Raw genomic sequence first — 14,859 nt, 5'->3', positions numbered from 1 at the left:
TCCAATGTATGATATAGTCTGATTATTATAGATGATTTCAGGTTCTAGTTAGGAATCCAATGAGCCAAATCTAAAATACAAGAAATAGAACCTCTCTTTTTAACTTTGTTGCAATAGCATTTTGGATAGGCTAACAGTTCTAAGCTGCATTGAGTGGAATGTTTTACTTGTGCCCTTAAAGCCCATCGCTCTGAAATAACCCAGCCTCTGTAAACAAGTACTTTTTTTCCCAATGAGGCTACATTTTGCATTGTAACATTTAATTTAGATTCAATTCAATTAGATTTAATAAAGACTCTATTAATCCCAAAGGGAAATTAAATGCTTCAGTAACTCATTGACAGTTTTTCAACAAGTAGTTATAGGTGTTGATGGGTGTATAGGCACAAAGGATTTTCTGTCGCGATCTGTTCCAATTTGTGAATCCTTCCAATTTCACAGCATTCAACAAGAGAGGCAAAAAAAAAAAAAAAGAATACCTGATCCACAAACACTGGATCTAAAGTATGGCCTTGTAGGAACATGTCCCCACCAACTTTGGCCTGGTTGGGACAGTCCCCACCAATAATTTCAATAGATAGACTTTGGCAATATGTGAGACAAATGTCTAAATTTGATTTTGCTGGTTTTGAAGGATAATCACTAATGTAGCTGAAAGGAAAAAATATCTATCAATGAATCCACATTTTTCTGGATGGATTGATGGATGGATGAATGAAACTGAACTTGTGTACATAGTAGGGAGACATTGCTGTTTTACATCGGAATCGGCTGTTATTCATCCCTTTTTTTTAATATACATTAATGTCTAACTATAAATATAAATATCAGTGTATTTTGCTTGTTTTGTGATCTCAACAATAGTAAAGCGTTCAATAAATATATGTTTGAGCTCATATTTGGAAAATACAAACCCTTTTGAAAGCGTTTATGTAGAATAACTGTAGGCCCATCAGCCTCCACCCTAAGAGTGTCCCCACCAAATTTCACCGCAAAGTTACACCCTTGTTAAAATGCATAAATAATATTTATGGGGAAAAATAAGTTTGTGATTATGAAAACAGTGTTTAGTTCCTTGGCAACTAGACAAAGACCCGGGTGTTTATTTATCAAGAAAAAACTTTAATTAACTGCTTTGAAACGAGTGGTAAACACATTTGAAAATGTGTTAATGAAAATGGGTTAATCACTGGGCTTTGACCTGCTTGTTTGGAAATTGTTTTTTGTTGTTAACCGAGTAGGTCTTGCCATATATTCTATTCTATTCTATTCTAATCTCTTTTATGCAATTAATTTCTATTCTATTCTGTTCTGTTCTATTCTATTCTATTCTATTCTTTTCACGTTTAATATAGTTTGCCTTCAGTACAGGTTTTATAGAGGACCAACGCAAGTGAAGGGAGGTCAGTGATTGGTCAGATCGTCCAACTGGTTCGTGATTGGTCAGATTTACGGGGGCGGGTATTATAATTACTTCTCTCGTGTCTTCTTTTTGTTTCTATTCAGTTTTGCTGTTTCATTAACTTATTTTTGACATAACTTGCAACAACAACCGCTGTAGCAAGTCGCACTAAAACAACTCGGACCATAATAATATTGTGTTGAATAACGCGGTGAAAGATATTTACCAGCTAGCTTTGTTAGCTTAGCAGGCTAACCTCACATTGGGTAGTTAGCAATAGCTTCCAAGGAGCCACAGCAGCAGCACGGATAGTGAAACCAAGAGACGAGGTAAAGAGTCATAACATCATTATTCAACTCGTGTTTCTTATAGTTTTTTGTGTGTTTTATTTTATTTTAATGTAAATTAAATTGAAATAAATCGCATCCCGCTGTAGGGAGCTGCTTCATTTTGACGTCACATCCTTCTTAGCTTAAAATTAACACAAAGGATAATTTTTCCTCAGCTGACCGGCAACTAATATTAGGCAGCCTAAAGTAAGAAAGTTCTACTCGATGTCTACCGTTTAGATTAAAGACTTTATGTAAAGCTGGCGTTATTAATAGTTTAAGGAATATGTTTTCGGTATGAATAACTTCCCATCAAGCACCACATTCTGCACTTCTACACAACTGATATGAGTTTTCCTTAAAGATAGATTATATGTTTCTCAGTTACTAAGATGGCAACATTTTTAATGGAGCTTGATGTCAAAACAGACACACAAAAAAACCCATCTACAGACTGGTTGATATGCAAAGATATTTGAGATGAATGTGTAGCTTTTTGTGCTTAGAATGTGACTTGAAGTATAAAACAAAATCTGTCCTTTGATATTTTGTTGGACACTAAGTTAATATTTGAATATTTTCAATCTGTGTTAAAGATCAGTTCTTTTTATGTTTACTTATGCTGTTAATAAAAAAGCATAAAGTCAAGACTTAACTCATATATGGTTTGCCTTCCAAAGAAAAAGATAATTTTTTAAGACTGCTTAAAAAAAACAGTGAATTTTATTGCAATGAATGCAATAATAAGATGAAAGCTTTGAAGACTCTCATCTTGGATTTTGTTACAATATTTCTTCTGCATATTGTCTTCTATTATACCATGCTGTAGGCAAATGCATAACAAAATGATGCCTTTAGAACTCCATTGGTTTTCTTATTTGTTTTAAAATATAGTCGTTCTCTTCCAAACCTGAAGAAAAACACTTGCATTTAAAGGAAATCGCTCTACCTCATATCACCCCTACATGATGGGGAGAAAGAGATAATTTGTTTTGACTGCTGGCACAGATCAGTTAAGGTAGGTGCTTCCTGGAGGGAGCCTAGCTCTGTGCAGATACTCTCTAGCTGCTCATTTTCACAGGTGAGGGAGAGGCTGCTGCTCAGACAGCAAGATATGCATCAATCAAATGAAATGCCACTTTATGCATGATTCTGGTAAAAGAATAGAATTATAGCTAAGTTAAAAGCCTGACGAAGTTGATTTTGTGCGATAATAGGCCCTTGAATGGTGATCTTGTTGGAAGGGAGGGATGTTTTAATAGGTTCATTTTTTATAACCAGTCTACTCCTTTTGTATTACCTTAATACTATGTATTGTTACATATGACTGCAGAGAAACGCTATTGTAACTACTGCTGTCTTTGTAGCAATGATGATGGACCAATACTCAAATTTTAGAGAACTAAATTAGATTATGAGACAAACAAACATACTTTTCTAAACAGTATATATGCAGCTTCAATACAGCATTTGGCAGGTGTATGTTGCTACTAGTGTTAAAGCTACATATTATTAGGAAATGCTATATATGAAGTTATTATTGTTATAGTATTATATAAAAATATATACTTGTTTCTATTTTTAAAGGTTTGCCTGACCCTTTATTTTTACCTCTGCCAAGGAAGTTATATTTTTAGGAGAGTTTGTTTGTCTGTCTGTGAACAGCATAACAATAGCAGCAATTTTTACCAAAGGTCCACCTTAGTTCAAGGAACAATCCATTAAATTTTGGTGGTGATCCAGATTACCATCTGGATCCAGGATTTTTTTTGTTTGAAAGATGTTATTAATACAGGTATTAATTTCAGGTGGAAGTCCCAATATGTTGGGGTGGGGGGGCAGTAAGGTCAGATAGTTCTACCAGGTAAATATGGTATTGGTATTCACAACCTAAATGCCGCCTTTGACTATAAGGTATAATTTTGCATACAAGTGACTCTTTTATAGAGGACTTATTGCGCAGGTTTTTATTGTGAACAAAACTGCATTCATGATTGAAGAATTCATTATTCTTCATGTGTCTATGTATATATAATGTACATACACACAGATTTTTCAGGAGCTTACATCTATAGTGAAAGGTCTTTGTGCCCCATCCACGTTTTTTTAAACACTTTTGCATCCAACTGATAAATGAAAGTTTTTTAGAGCAACAGCAAGGCAAACCAACAGATAATGAAATTTAGCAGACTCAGTCAGACTCCAGTTGATCAACCCATCTGCTGCTTTTCTCCCCACAGCATGAATGGCCCTCCCACAAAGCGTCTCCGAGGCCTAAACCAGGATGTTGTGACACCAGTTACCTTTGATGACCCGTTTGGAGATGATGAGGAGTTCACCCAAGATGACTTAAATGAACTAGACATCATCGCCTCCCAAGCCTTCACATCAGCTGTAGCAGTGTCTAAACCAGTTTCCAAGCCAAGCAATGAAGGGGTAAGGTCCACTTGGCCATCCTCTCCAGGGCAAAACAAATCTGAGAACAACCAGAGTAAAGAGATCAAGTCTGCGATATACAGAGGAGATGCTGGAAGACACAGCAGGGAAAATCTTGGTGAGTTACATGCAGAAGTAATCATCTACCTTGTAAAGGAAAGCTTTGTGTTTTTACACCTTGAAGCTTTCTCTCCGGCTCTTTTCCTGAGAAGAGATCATTCGGGACAAACTCCTTAAATAACACTACATAACGTATATTTATTAAATAACCATAAGACATGACAACCAGAGAAGTTGCTTTGGGTTACAGAAGGCAGCGCTTAAAGGCTCTTATCTCATTGGAGAAGCCACTCCAGTATGCCACGCCATTACATCATAACCTTTGCAGATGAGGAGACATCCATGGCTCCAGCCTTATCAAAATATTACACCATGTTCTCAGATCAAGGACGCTGCTCTCATTCCATTCCCAGATTTTTGCCACATGCATCATGGAGAAGACTATTAATCGTGACAGAAGGAATTGTCCTAATTAGATAAACTACTTAGGAAAACATTAGTTCTGAGTCGCAACAGTCGGGTATAATTTGGGTTTAAACAGACTCTCACATCGTCAATAAAATAATCCTAAAAATCTAAAATAAAAAGAGATGACCAGACCAGATAGATGGATTTTTTTTTCACTACACTTCTTTTTTACTGCATACAATCTTTTCATTTGAACCTGTTTCCTCTGCATACTTTAGCTATTTTGATCTCCGTTCCCTGTCTCTGTAAGCATAGATTGTAAAGGGAATATAAAAGTAAGATTTAAAAAGAACAAAACTATCAGAATTCTATCTATTATTAAATCATAATCAAACAGTAGATGGAGTGATGCTAAGACAGCAGTCTTCAACCTTTATAATCCAAAGAGGTTTTTCTGCCCACAGTCCAGCTTTATGTCTTAGGAGCCACTCCATATAAAGTAAGTAAAAAAAATAAAAAGAAAAGCTGCTCTAGTTATCACCCATATTATAGATTTTTTTTTTAAATAGTAAACACATTTTCCTATTAAATTTTGACATTTTTATAGAAGCCATATTGTTATTATTTTTTGTATCTTTAGGTTTTAAAATGGAAATAAAATAAACATTCTCTTCAAATGGAGGTTGATAATCCCATATATAAAACTGAAAACCCAATTAAACCTAAAAAAACATTTTTTATCATTTGTAGTCAGTTATTAAGTTATCAAGATCCATTAAAGATGGTCCAAAGAGCCGATTGTGCCTCTGGACCTTCAGGATGCTGACCACCATGTTAAGCCACCCATGAACAGCTGCAGTCTGCATAAGGAAAGAGCATAAAAGTCAAATACATTTTTCCTGTATTAATTTTTTTGTCGCACAAGTGGATGAAGCGGGGTCTTATTTGTGTTCAGGTAACCTGCAGCAGCAGTTTGGGTCAGGCAGAGATGACTCCTACAGGCGTTTGGAGGCCCAGCATGCAGAGCTGAAGAGGAAGGTTAGACGTTCTGATCTTACCAAATGTCTCCTATAGCAACATCTTGACTGTAATGTTTCTATTAACTGCTGTATATGTTGTTAGTTACAACTTGATTTTTTTTTTTCTCTTTATTTTTTGGAATCATAAAGCAAGCCTGAAAATTATGGCATAGCTAGGTCAATCTATTTTCTTAGATTACGGGCTTTTCAAAAGTTCATATGAATTAAATCGGTAAAATGCTTCACAGAGAAGCTAGTTTGCATATTAAAAGGTAACACTTGTTAACTGCTCTTTGAAAAAGGGTGTAGCTAAACACCCGAGTATATCTAGAATTTAGATATTTAGCATTTCACTGTCCTCTGTTTTTTTAAATATGAGTTTTGTGTATGTTATTAGTTAAAGGAGGTAGAGGATGAGATCCTACTGAAGAGTGGTGAGATCCGTGTCCTAAGAGACTCTCTAAAAGAGGCCCAACAAGAGAAAGAAGCTGAAAGACAGAACCAGGTTATATTGGAGACTCAGAAGCAGAAGGAGCACAGTGACCGGGAGAAGGAGCTTAACAAGAAGGTAACTCTTGTGAAGGACATGGACATGTTCATACTTCACAGCTACTCCATTGTATGTTTACTCTATGCAGGTTCAGTCTCTGCAGTCTGAGCTGCAGTTTAAAGAAGCAGAAATCAATGAGATGAAAACCAAACTTCTCAGTTCAGACAAAAACAAGACGGCCTCTCCTCTGGCTAGGAATGGGTGAGCATCTCTATCATTGACATCAGATCTTATGATGAAATGTTTCATTTTCAGCTGCATATATAATTTTTTTTTTTTTACTGTCAATTTCTTTTAATCTTCTAGATAATTGCAGCCATCCTTATTTTTTTTTTATATACATTCAGCTCTTATTGACTGTGTGACATACCGGCAAATAGTTTCTCACCCTTGTTGAGATTGACTGCTGTCCTGTTTTTCCCTTTTTATTTTAGTCCTAAAGTACTCAGCACTCTCCCCCAGATGCAAGTGATTGGCAGCTCCTCCTCCTCCTCTCCAAAAGGAAATGGTTTCATCACCAAGGAGGTGTTTGGAGCGCAGATTTCATCTCGAATGACGCCAGTGAAAACCCGGAGAGAATGTGAGTCACAAGATCAGTGGGAACATCTTAAAGACCCTGAAACGGTAAACTATTAACACCAAATTTTGTGTATTTGATGCAGCAGCAGACAGAGGAGTATCCAGCAGCAGATCCAGTGATGGACATGAAATATCTCATCCAGACCCCTTCCTGTCTGTCAGGCCTCCACAGATGCAGCACCAAGGTTTGTTCCTCTGCACAGCTGCCCCCTGCATCTAAAGCCAGCTGTCTAATGACACAGCTGTGCTACTTATTCAGAAAGCAATGTGAAAATATATGCATCTTATAATGTTGCACCCAAGAGGATTGGTGGAAAATGTGTTAGTTGTGAAAATAGGCTAAACAAATTTCTATTACCTGACTAAACTGCATTAATTTGGGATGTCCTGATCTGACATCCCAAATTAATGCATCCCATTAATTGCCCCTGATACCAGTCTGAGTCGGGTAAGAATATAATATCAAAGAGAGGCCCAATTTCAGAGCAAAATCAATCTACATCCATATTAGGATTATGTCCCACTTAACAGTTTCATCAAAGTTTGTCTCTAGTGTCCTGAGAGACACTGCAGTCAATCTTTCTGTGTTTATTAGTGAGGACAGATAAGATTGTTCCAATTAGTGTTTCCGTAAGACAGAATTTGCTGCTCCAACTCGAGGATAAGTGTTATTTAAGCTATTAAAATATTTATAAATTCATCTAAAATAAAGCAGGCCAGGAGAAAAAAAACAACATACTATACTATTTAAAAGAGGAAAAAAACAACAACATATAAAACCTGAATGTGTAGTATTTAAAGGACCATCTCATTAAAGTGAAAAATGAATCATGGTTCCTGCGGATCCTAAAAAAGTCTTAAAAGGATTGAATTCTTTAATATAAAACTAACACCTTAATGGGTTTTAAAATGTCTTAAATCACTCATTCATATCTCTTAATTGTTACCAAGTCATAAATAAGATCTATTTTTGTAACCCCTATTCATCCATCCATCCATTTTTCATCACGCTTATCTCAGCGGGGGTCGCGAGGGGTGCTGGTGCCTATCTCCATCAGTCAATGGGCGAGAGGCGGGGTACGCACTGGACAGGTCGCCAGTCCATCCAAGGGCAACATGGAGACAAACAGGACAAACAACCTTTCACACACACACTCACACCTAAGGAGAATTTAGAGAAGCCTATTAACTTAACAGTCATGTTTTTATACTGTGGGAGGAAGCCGTTCGTACCCGGAAAGAACCCACGCATGCACAGGGAGAACGTGCAAACTCCATCTAACTTTCTTGCTGCAAGGCAGCAGTGCTACGCACTGTCACACTGAGCAGCCCCATTTCAGATAATTGACAGTATATATTTTTTTTTTTACATTTACTGAACAGCTCCTTTTAACCATTAGTGGTTCTGTTCAGATAGCGGAACAAATAAAAATGATGTTGCAGCCCCGCTATCATTTTATCTGGGCAATGTTGGGAAGTGTAAATTCAACGAAAATAGGCTATCAAAGTTCATGAATTCAGTTCAGAAGTTAAACATATATCTGTTATTTGTTTGTTTTTAAGTCTCCTCCTAGATGGAACATTTTTCAGAATTTTAAAAATTTCTACTGGGCCAAAAAGTAATTTAAATCATTGCTTTAAGATAAACATTTGGGTAAATTTGTCCCTACCCAGTTTGTCTTGTGTTTATTGTGAAGTTGGTCTTAACTTTTATTTCAAGTACCATTAAATAGTCTTGAATTTAACTTGCATTATGCTGTGCAAACCCTGATTAATAGTAAAAGTGATTCAGTTCAAAAAGTGAAGCACATATGCTGTGGACAGTTTAAAACAGATGGATTCAATATTTTTTATTCAAATCTTTTCTGAAATCATACAAAAAAAGATTTGAATAAAAAAAATTGAATCCATCTGTGAAGAATTTTCTTCGTTTTTTTTTCTTTTTTTTATTGGAGAATTTGTTTACCATTTGCTGTAAGCCAGGAATTGAACTGCCATTGAGTCATTCAAATATTTAAAAAAATACTATTTTGTTATTTTCTGAGAGGCACTGTTAGGAAGGACTTTTCTTCACATGCTGTGGTTCCGTGTTCCCCTCTAGGAGGCGTCCTGCTTGGTCTGCTGTTACAGCAGCCATTACTTCCTAGCAGCCTCGGCCTCTCACACCTGCTGTCCATGACTGTGGCTGAATTCAGGTAAACGCCGTACCAACAAACTGAGAACCCCACATTACATAGTTGCTGAGGCTTTAGGGAAGGCTCAGTGAAGAAGGCAGATTTATATGTTTTGGAATACGTTCAGAAGGTTAAAGGTTATATCAATGATATTTATTTCTATTCCCTTCCAAGAAATGTTTATAATTTAGATATAACGTTTGAGGAAATAACGCCTGCAGCCTAATATTTGTTGGATGTTACATTTTCAGTTTTCCTGAATATGTAATGCTAATGAATGACTTGTTGTTTCATGTCACTGTGTTCAGTCAGCTGTCGAGTGGCTCTCAGCTCCACTCTGATCCCCTGGATGGTGCCGGCGCCGTCGAAGTCCCCAGAGCTCCTCTGAGTTTGGTCCAAAGCTTGGCTGCAGCCAGACTTGGCACTCTGAGTCAGAGTCCAACAGCCACCACATTCAGCAATACAGATAACAGGTAGTCTGGCAGACTTGGACCTTTCCAAAAGCTCTACTAGACTGTCTGGATTCAAACTGGAGGATTTGGGCCCAGAAATTGTTACATCACTCAAATATTTTGTGGGCAACAGAGCCCTCTTGTGGTAAAGTGTTGTAAAAGCATCATTGAATCACAGCTGTTGGGATGTAGCTTTTTACTGCATCTCTTTATTTGGTTTTCTGTTTAACTAAATGCTTTTTGTTCAGTAACTTCATTTTTCTGCCTTTGATATTGCTAGACATTAGTCTGAGAATAAAATAAAAATAAATGTTCGTTTTATTTGCAGGTCATGCCCAGGAGCAGTCTTCCTTCTCCCTCTGTTAGATCTACATCTTTCTCAGCTCTGTTCCACTTTGGACTCTCTTCGCTGCTCCTCTGCTGGCATCCGTGGGTCGGACTCCACGGCTGCCATATCGCTCCCAAAATGCCAAAGTGTTTCTCATGTGCTGGGGAGACCGGATGAGGCTGGTGTCACAGGTTTCAGTGTAGAGGACACTGGTTTGGTAGCACTTAAGATTCTTTACTTACTTTTGGCCCAAAGCAACGAGGTAATGGGATCCTAAAGAGGGAATGATGTTGAACACATTTGGGTTAATTATATATTCTGATATATTTTGCTTTTATAAACCGCTCTTCAGGTGGTGGAAGCAGTGTTGTTGAGGAGAACTACAGAAAAGGTACATGAAAATTAGGCATAACTTTAAAATAAAGCTTTAGAACTGCTGATTCTCATTAATAAAGCATTAATTTGTCTTTTTGTAGAGCGATTGCTCTGATGGACATGTGGGTCTTTCCTCCCAGAATGCCTTGTTGCAGTCACTGCTCCGGCTGTGTGACGTCCGTTTCAGTGGTAACAGTGCCCAGAAGGAGAAACTCACCCTAAACGCTTTGAAGACTATATGTGTCCTCATAAAAAGGACTCCGCCCGCTCATTCTGACAGGTACATTTATATGAGCTGTTTTTATTTTGGTCTATATTTACCGACAGCCCAGAGATGCAGCAATAGTTATTGAAAATATTCAGACTTTGAGGACTTAAGAGGCAATGTAGACTCTAATACAGTTAAAGTAATATGCACTTTATTAAAAGACTTGTTTATTTTTAGTATTCACACCTACATTTGGTTTTAAATAGTAAGGAGATGTTTCCCCCTAGCTTCTTGCCTTTATTCCGGTTCTGTTTAATCTGAACCAACCAACAGGACTGATATTCACTCTTTGAGGTGGTTTCAGTCCTTTTCCAAACAAACTATTGTGCTGTGGCTATGAACCGCCCTTGATCTGACCAAACTATTGAAAACTTTTGTGTCTTTTGACCTAATAAGCCCCAACAGCAGTGGTAAAGGAACTGAGATCATACCTGATCTGCCTCGTTGCTTAGCAACAATGCTTCCAGTATGTTATGTGCCTCCTTCGGTTTGCAGTATGCATTCCCCGATACGGTTACAAAGTTAGAAATAAATGCTTTAAAACGGGCTTTGAATGAGCTGCTATTGATGCTCACAATCATTCAGCTGCTATAATAGAAACTCAAATATGCAGAACAGAAATCTTTGGTGGAGGGCTTGTATAGAGTCTCCCTCCATTCCGGTTTGTCGCTTCTAGTCATTTCTTTCCAACAGTATTGGAGGTACAACTATCATCACATTCGCTTTGTTTGCAAGTTTTAGTTTACTTGTAGACAGAACAATGTTAGGGTAATTAGCACAAATAAAGTAAGAAATAAAAGCTGCCTTTGGTATAATAATTTGTTTGCTGAATAACAGCATTATGAAAGATTTAAAAAAAAAAGTATACCTGTTCCTTAAAAGTCAGAGGTTAATATTTAGCTATACTGTGTAATTAAGCTATTTTTGAAAGCCAAGAAGAGTTTATTATTGCTTTTTAAGAGTGGAGTAAAATATGTCTGTTATTAAATGATTTAAGATCAAATCTAAACCACTTCAGTGTTGTTAAGGAAACCCCTCCCAAATATATAGAATCATAGGCATAATCATTTATTATTCATTTATTATTAAGAGTAGGTTTAGAAGGTTTGATTTGTTTTTGTTTCTGTATTAACCATCAGGTAATGCAGCTTAGAATGAACTTCCTGCATATTTATTAGATTTATTTTCTTTCCTATAAACCTCTATTCCTAATGTTATGCTTTAGTGATGAATGTGGTTTCATTCCTCTCTTTTCTCAGGCTGCAGTCTGTGCTGCAGGTGGTATGTCTGTGTTTATCACAAGACACCAGGGTGCAAATGGTTTCAGAGTGTGTCTCTGTTCTCACAGCCATGTCTGACCATCCATCACTGGCCAAACAGCTCTGCTCCCAGCATGGTGAGACTCTAACAAAATGACTCAAGTGACTTCTGATGCAATTCTGATGGGACATACTCACTCAGTATCTACCCTTGTGCACTTATTTTGCTTTCATAAAATTCCATCCATGTTATAAAAGGAGTTTGATTTCACTGTTTCTCTCCACTGTTTTGCTGCAGATACCTGTATTTTCCTTAAGTTGTTCCATTTGATCAGGACCATCCCAGACACCAGAGCAACCTGTACAGACTTGATTTTGCTGGACCTGCAGGTGACACATATAGATTTTTAATTTGATACATGGAAACAAGAGGTATATTTTATAACCCTTTATAAATGAACTCGATAACAGTTTTAATGTGAAAGAAGTGTGTGAACCCTCCTGAAACCGAGCTAATGTCAGAGATTCACTGTCTTTAGGTTGTGCGTTTGTTGAGCAGAGTGACTCAGAGGACAGAGAGCTGGACAAAAAGCGAGCAGAGTCCCTGCCAGTGTTATACTGAGGTTAACTACTCTCTCTGATTCTTGAAAATAATCTGCTTTTTCCACAATACATATATTTCAATATACTTTTTTTTCCTTCGCAGTTGGTTCAGGTAGTTGTAATAATTTTCCATCGTCAGTGGTTGGATCTTCGTGGTTCTCAAGAGCAACCATCAGGTAAGTTTGGAGAAAAAAAGAGGGATTCTCTTAAGCGTACAGTTAGTTCCCTACAATTAATTTTTTCTTTTATTCAGTGGCCTGCTCACCTGATTGGAGTGATACAGCATCAGCTCTCCTCAGAGAATGTCTGCTGCTTCTTCACTGGCTGCTGCTGCATCATAGGAGCTTCTCTGAAAGCTGCAGGCCAGTGTTGCACATGTATGACCAGATGATCCCTTCTGTGCGCGAAACGTTGATCAAGATTCCTGAGCTGAGTGACAGCGAAGGTAGATGGACACAAACCATAGATTATCTTTGAGCTTTAAAGGGGTCATAGAATGATTCTATAGGGTATTTGGTGCTGGTCCTTAAGGTCTGTGAATAGGGTGTGTAACATTGGTTGGGTTTCAAAATGGCATATTTGCTGTTCTATGTGCCCTAATGCAAGCCTGGTTAAAAGCCCTAGAATGAAATGACAGGTTTTCTTCCTTTTATGGTATGATCATTAATATTTAGATGAGCTGTGCACTGATTGGTTGGTTTACGGTTGAGCGAAGCTGCTGAGCAAAGACGCTTCATAGCAACAAGCACTCACTCACTTAAACATCAAATTGTCGATATGGAAGGTTGACTAGACGTCCCTTTTTTCCTGGACATGTTCTACTTTTCATACCTAAAAGAAATGTCCGGGGGGAATTTCAAAATCGTCCGGGATTTTGGTCGACTACAGTGTAGCACGTAGTTGAAACGCACCCGGCACACGAACCGAGCCATCAGCCCCGGGGCTTGTCCAGGAACCCGGGTGGACACGGACAGGGCGCCAGCGGGGGACGGAGCGACCACACCCAGCCTGTTGACTGTAGCCTGGACACAGGCGGCCCCGTGTTTCCCCCGCCTGCCTTACCGGACCCCTCCTTTTCTGGCTGAGGATGGGGGGCTCATGGATCTCTGGTGAGGTCCAGTCAGCGGCCCAGCAGTCGACACAAAAGTACAAATAAGGCAACGTCTCCAAGTTTATGTCAACTCATGGCTTCATTTGGATTCACCCGTTTTATGGTGGAAGTTTAGATTTGTGAGATTTGCAGAGAAAGGAGGTGTCGACGGGGTTTGAACTTCTCTGTACGTCCATTTTACCCACTGAACTATCGTTATTCTTCCAAGACAATGTAAGCTCGGTTTTGCATTCTACGACCCCTTTAAATCGAGAGTTTGTCTTTGGATAAAGTGGTTTAATAATCCAGAGTTTATTTTGTTGATGACTTGTTTGCATGACAAAGCTAGAAATCCTCTTTGTAGTGAACAATTACATTTCATATCAAGTATTGTTTGCCTTGGATCATAATCATTAAAATGCAGTAATTTATATTTAAAAATCCTTATTTGACCTTTTTATTTCTGCTGCCTGTAGCAGCGGAGTATTGGCTGTTTAATCTTACATGTATTACTTCTGTATTGTCAGAGTTGGCCTTGGAGGAGATCTGCCGTTCTGATGGCGACGACACTGATGACATGGAAACTGACACTGCTTCATAACCTGCTGCTACTGCTGAGTCCCTTAGTGGCACCTCTGCATGTACAGTATGAAGGACAGCTTAAAGACTGGATTAGCTGATGAAGTCTAAGATGAGGACAGAGCAGATTTTCTGTTCAGCACAAGAATAATGGGTCAGAGCTGAGCTTTGAATGAAGGATTAGACTGGGGAGAAATAATCGTTCTGCTTTTTGATTAATTCAATAAAAAAATGAGGTGAATGAACCCACATTGTCTTTAGATATTATCTGTTTACTGTGTTCACTTTAAATCATTACTTTATGGAGCTGTAATGATCAGTCCTCCTTACCAATTCCTGTAGTCAGAAGAAGTCTTAAAAACTGATTTTAAAACTTAAAAGACACAGAAAATGTATTAGATTTATTGACAAAGAAGATTTATTTAACAAAACGACTTTAAACATTTCTGCTCATTCTTTTGAGTTACAGTTAGACTATTTATCAATTTAGAAGGGTCCTTTTTTATCTTATTCATGTAAAGATAAAATGCAAATTAAAAAATGTTTCTAGTGTTTCATTTTTTACACTTGTCTTGATTATAAGCCAGCTTCTTTAAGACTGTGTAGGAACCCTCTTTTTTTTTTTTTTTTTTCCTTTATTGAGCCCAAAATTATGTGATATATTTAATGTTTGTAGCTTAGTAACTTCAACTGATTACATTACACCAGGTAAAGTGAATAAAGATCCACATAATGGAGACATTAAATCTTATTTCACTGTTGATGGTAATTAATAACCTAAGCATGGTTAAAAGTCTATGTATATTGTTTTGAATTGCAGATACTGCTAAACTGTCCAAAACCATCCAACATAATCTGTGCGTGTTTCATTCTTTGGTTAATAAAACAAAAAGCAAAATTGCTTTTTTTTTCAGTTTTCAAGTTCAAGTCAATGTCTGCTTACGATCA

General features: G+C 37.6%; 1 protein-coding gene across 3 annotated transcripts; it reads left to right on the top strand.

The window, feature by feature from the left end:
• The first annotated feature begins 1,438 nt into the window (after positions 1-1,438).
• LOC119780741 (ATR interacting protein) lies at positions 1,439-14,171 on the top strand. Of its 3 annotated transcripts, none has more exons than XM_038280889.1 (18): positions 1,439-1,731; positions 3,972-4,285; positions 5,591-5,673; positions 6,052-6,222; positions 6,293-6,405; positions 6,639-6,784; positions 6,867-6,968; positions 8,885-8,978; positions 9,266-9,430; positions 9,738-9,999; positions 10,090-10,128; positions 10,253-10,392; positions 11,640-11,776; positions 11,938-12,029; positions 12,179-12,262; positions 12,346-12,418; positions 12,496-12,687; positions 13,860-14,171. In XM_038280889.1, exons 2-18 carry the CDS (start codon positions 3,973-3,975, stop codon positions 13,931-13,933), a joined length of 2,280 nt encoding a protein of 759 aa, XP_038136817.1. In that variant the 5' UTR covers positions 1,439-1,731; position 3,972; the 3' UTR covers positions 13,934-14,171. The 3 variants fall into 3 exon arrangements, with proteins under 3 accessions (XP_038136817.1, XP_038136816.1, XP_038136815.1); XM_038280888.1 differs by having other exon boundaries at positions 1,440-1,731; positions 6,870-6,968; positions 10,214-10,392; XM_038280887.1 differs by having other exon boundaries at positions 1,440-1,731; positions 10,214-10,392.
• Positions 14,172-14,859: the final 688 nt, after the last annotated feature.

This window comes from Cyprinodon tularosa, unplaced genomic scaffold (genome assembly GCF_016077235.1).
Source record: "Cyprinodon tularosa strain WSP-4 unplaced genomic scaffold, ASM1607723v1 ctg165, whole genome shotgun sequence".
Classification (NCBI taxonomy): Eukaryota; Metazoa; Chordata; class Actinopteri; order Cyprinodontiformes; family Cyprinodontidae; genus Cyprinodon; species Cyprinodon tularosa.
This window is presented reverse-complemented; position numbering and strand designations above follow the sequence as displayed.

Coding starts and splice junctions, on each gene's coding strand:
- LOC119780741 (XM_038280887.1), top strand. CDS start 3,973: ATGAATGGCCCTCCCACAAAGCGTCTCCGAGGCCTAAACCAGGATGTT. Junction 4,286..5,590: donor ACACAGCAGGGAAAATCTTG/GTGAGTTACATG, acceptor ATTTGTGTTCAG/GTAACCTGCAGCAGCAGTTT. Junction 6,406..6,638: donor TCTCCTCTGGCTAGGAATGG/GTGAGCATCTCT, acceptor TTTTTATTTTAG/TCCTAAAGTACTCAGCACTC.